Source organism: Cervus canadensis, chromosome 21, assembly GCF_019320065.1.
Source record: "Cervus canadensis isolate Bull #8, Minnesota chromosome 21, ASM1932006v1, whole genome shotgun sequence".
NCBI lineage: Eukaryota > Metazoa > Chordata > Mammalia > Artiodactyla > Cervidae > Cervus > Cervus canadensis.
This window is the reverse complement of record NC_057406.1, coordinates 43,554,872-43,556,598: the sequence shown is the minus strand read 5'-3', so window position 1 is coordinate 43,556,598 and position 1,727 is coordinate 43,554,872. Positions and strand designations below refer to the sequence as shown.

The 1,727-nt window shown below is 37.1% G+C and overlaps 1 protein-coding gene across 1 annotated transcript; it reads left to right on the top strand.

Annotated features, from left to right (window-relative positions):
* Positions 1-278: 278 nt before the first annotated feature.
* On the top strand, positions 279-1,220 carry LOC122423650 (olfactory receptor 6C1). The gene has a single exon (XM_043440896.1). It carries the CDS (start codon positions 279-281, stop codon positions 1,218-1,220), a length of 942 nt encoding a protein of 313 aa, XP_043296831.1.
* The last annotated feature ends 507 nt before the right edge of the window (positions 1,221-1,727 follow it).

Below are 1,727 nucleotides of genomic sequence, written 5' to 3'. Positions count from 1 at the left end.
AAGTGTAGGAACAAATTCTTGCCCTACAAGCTTTGTGATATTTACAGTTTTAAACTTCCCTTAATCAAAGAGTTTTTTTACTTATTAAACAGAGGAAACTTAAGGATCAATGTTATTATCAACTTGCTTTAAATTTCCCCTGAAGGTGAAACGACATACTAATTTCATCAAATTCTAGGTCTACACTAGCATATTTGGTAATCCTCTCTTCTAGTATATTCCTTGTGCTTTCTTTTGTAGATCTCCTGGAAGGAGAAAAACAAACAAGCAACTGAAGAATGAGGAACCATACAGAAAGAATAGAGTTTATCCTCCTGGGACTGTCAGATGACCCACAAGTTCAGGTTGTGATCTTTGTCTTTCTGCTCATCACCTACACGCTCAGCATCACTGGGAACCTGACCATTATCACCCTGACCCTGCTGGATGCCCACCTCCAAACCCCCATGTATTTCTTCCTCAGAAATTTCTCCATCTTAGAAGTATCATTCACAACTGTCAGTATACCCAAGTTCCTGGCCACCATCATTACAGGAGATAAAACCATCTCTTTTAATGATTGCATTGCTCAGTTATTTTTTTTCATTCTCTTGGGAGTCACTGAGTTTTACCTTCTGGCTGCCATGTCCTATGACCGTTACATTGCCATCTGCAAACCCCTGCATTACATGACCATCATGAACCACAGAGTCTGCACACTGCTTGTCTTCTCTTCCTGGCTAGTTTCATTCTTAATCATATTCCCTGCACTCATGTTGCTCTTAAACCTTGATTACTGTAGGTCTAATATTATTGACCATTTTACCTGTGATTATTTTCCTTTGCTTCAACTGTCTTGTTCAGACACAAACTTCCTCGAAATGATGGGATTTTCCTGTGCTGTGTTTACTCTAATGTTCACTTTAGCTTTAATAATTCTGTCCTATACATTCATCATCAGAACAATTTTAAGAATTCCTTCTACTAGTCAGAGGACAAAGGCCTTTTCCACATGTTCCTCCCACATGATTGTCATCTCCATCTCTTATGGCAGCTGCATTTTTATGTATATTAAACCCTCAGCACGGGATAGGGTGTCTTTGAGCAAGGGAGTGGCTGTGCTTAACACCTCAGTAGCCCCCATGCTGAACCCCTTCATTTACAGCCTACGGAATCAGCAAGTCAAGCAAGCCTTCCTGGACATGGCAAGAAAGACTATCTTTCAGAAGGAAACTAAATGATGTACTATAATAAATTAGAGACTTTGCAGGGCAACTTTAAGAAATATATAATCAAGAATTCTAATAACTTATTCAAATCACAATGGCTTCCCTGTCAGCCTTGTTTATTCTTTTTATTCCTAGGAGTTTAAAATCATGTTTGTTTATATATTTCTCATTCAATTTAAACAGCTTTTCTTATGTCTTTCTGACTCTCATTCTTCTGAACATTTTGTTAGTTGCAACTTCTTAAATTAAAAATTGTTTAATATAAATTCCTGTTTTGAGTTTGGATGTGATATTTAGTTTACTCAGCACAGGAAATATAATCTTATGAATTGCATTTACAGTATATTTGACAGAAACTCTTTTTACCATTTTATAGTTTTTAAAAATGTGTCTATTATTTATTTGTTGACTGCACTGAATCTTCATTGCTGCTCATAGGCTTTCTCTTGTTGAGGCAAGATGGAGCTACTCTGTAGCAGTGCATGGGTTTCTTTTCGCAGTAGCTTCTCTTGTTGTGGA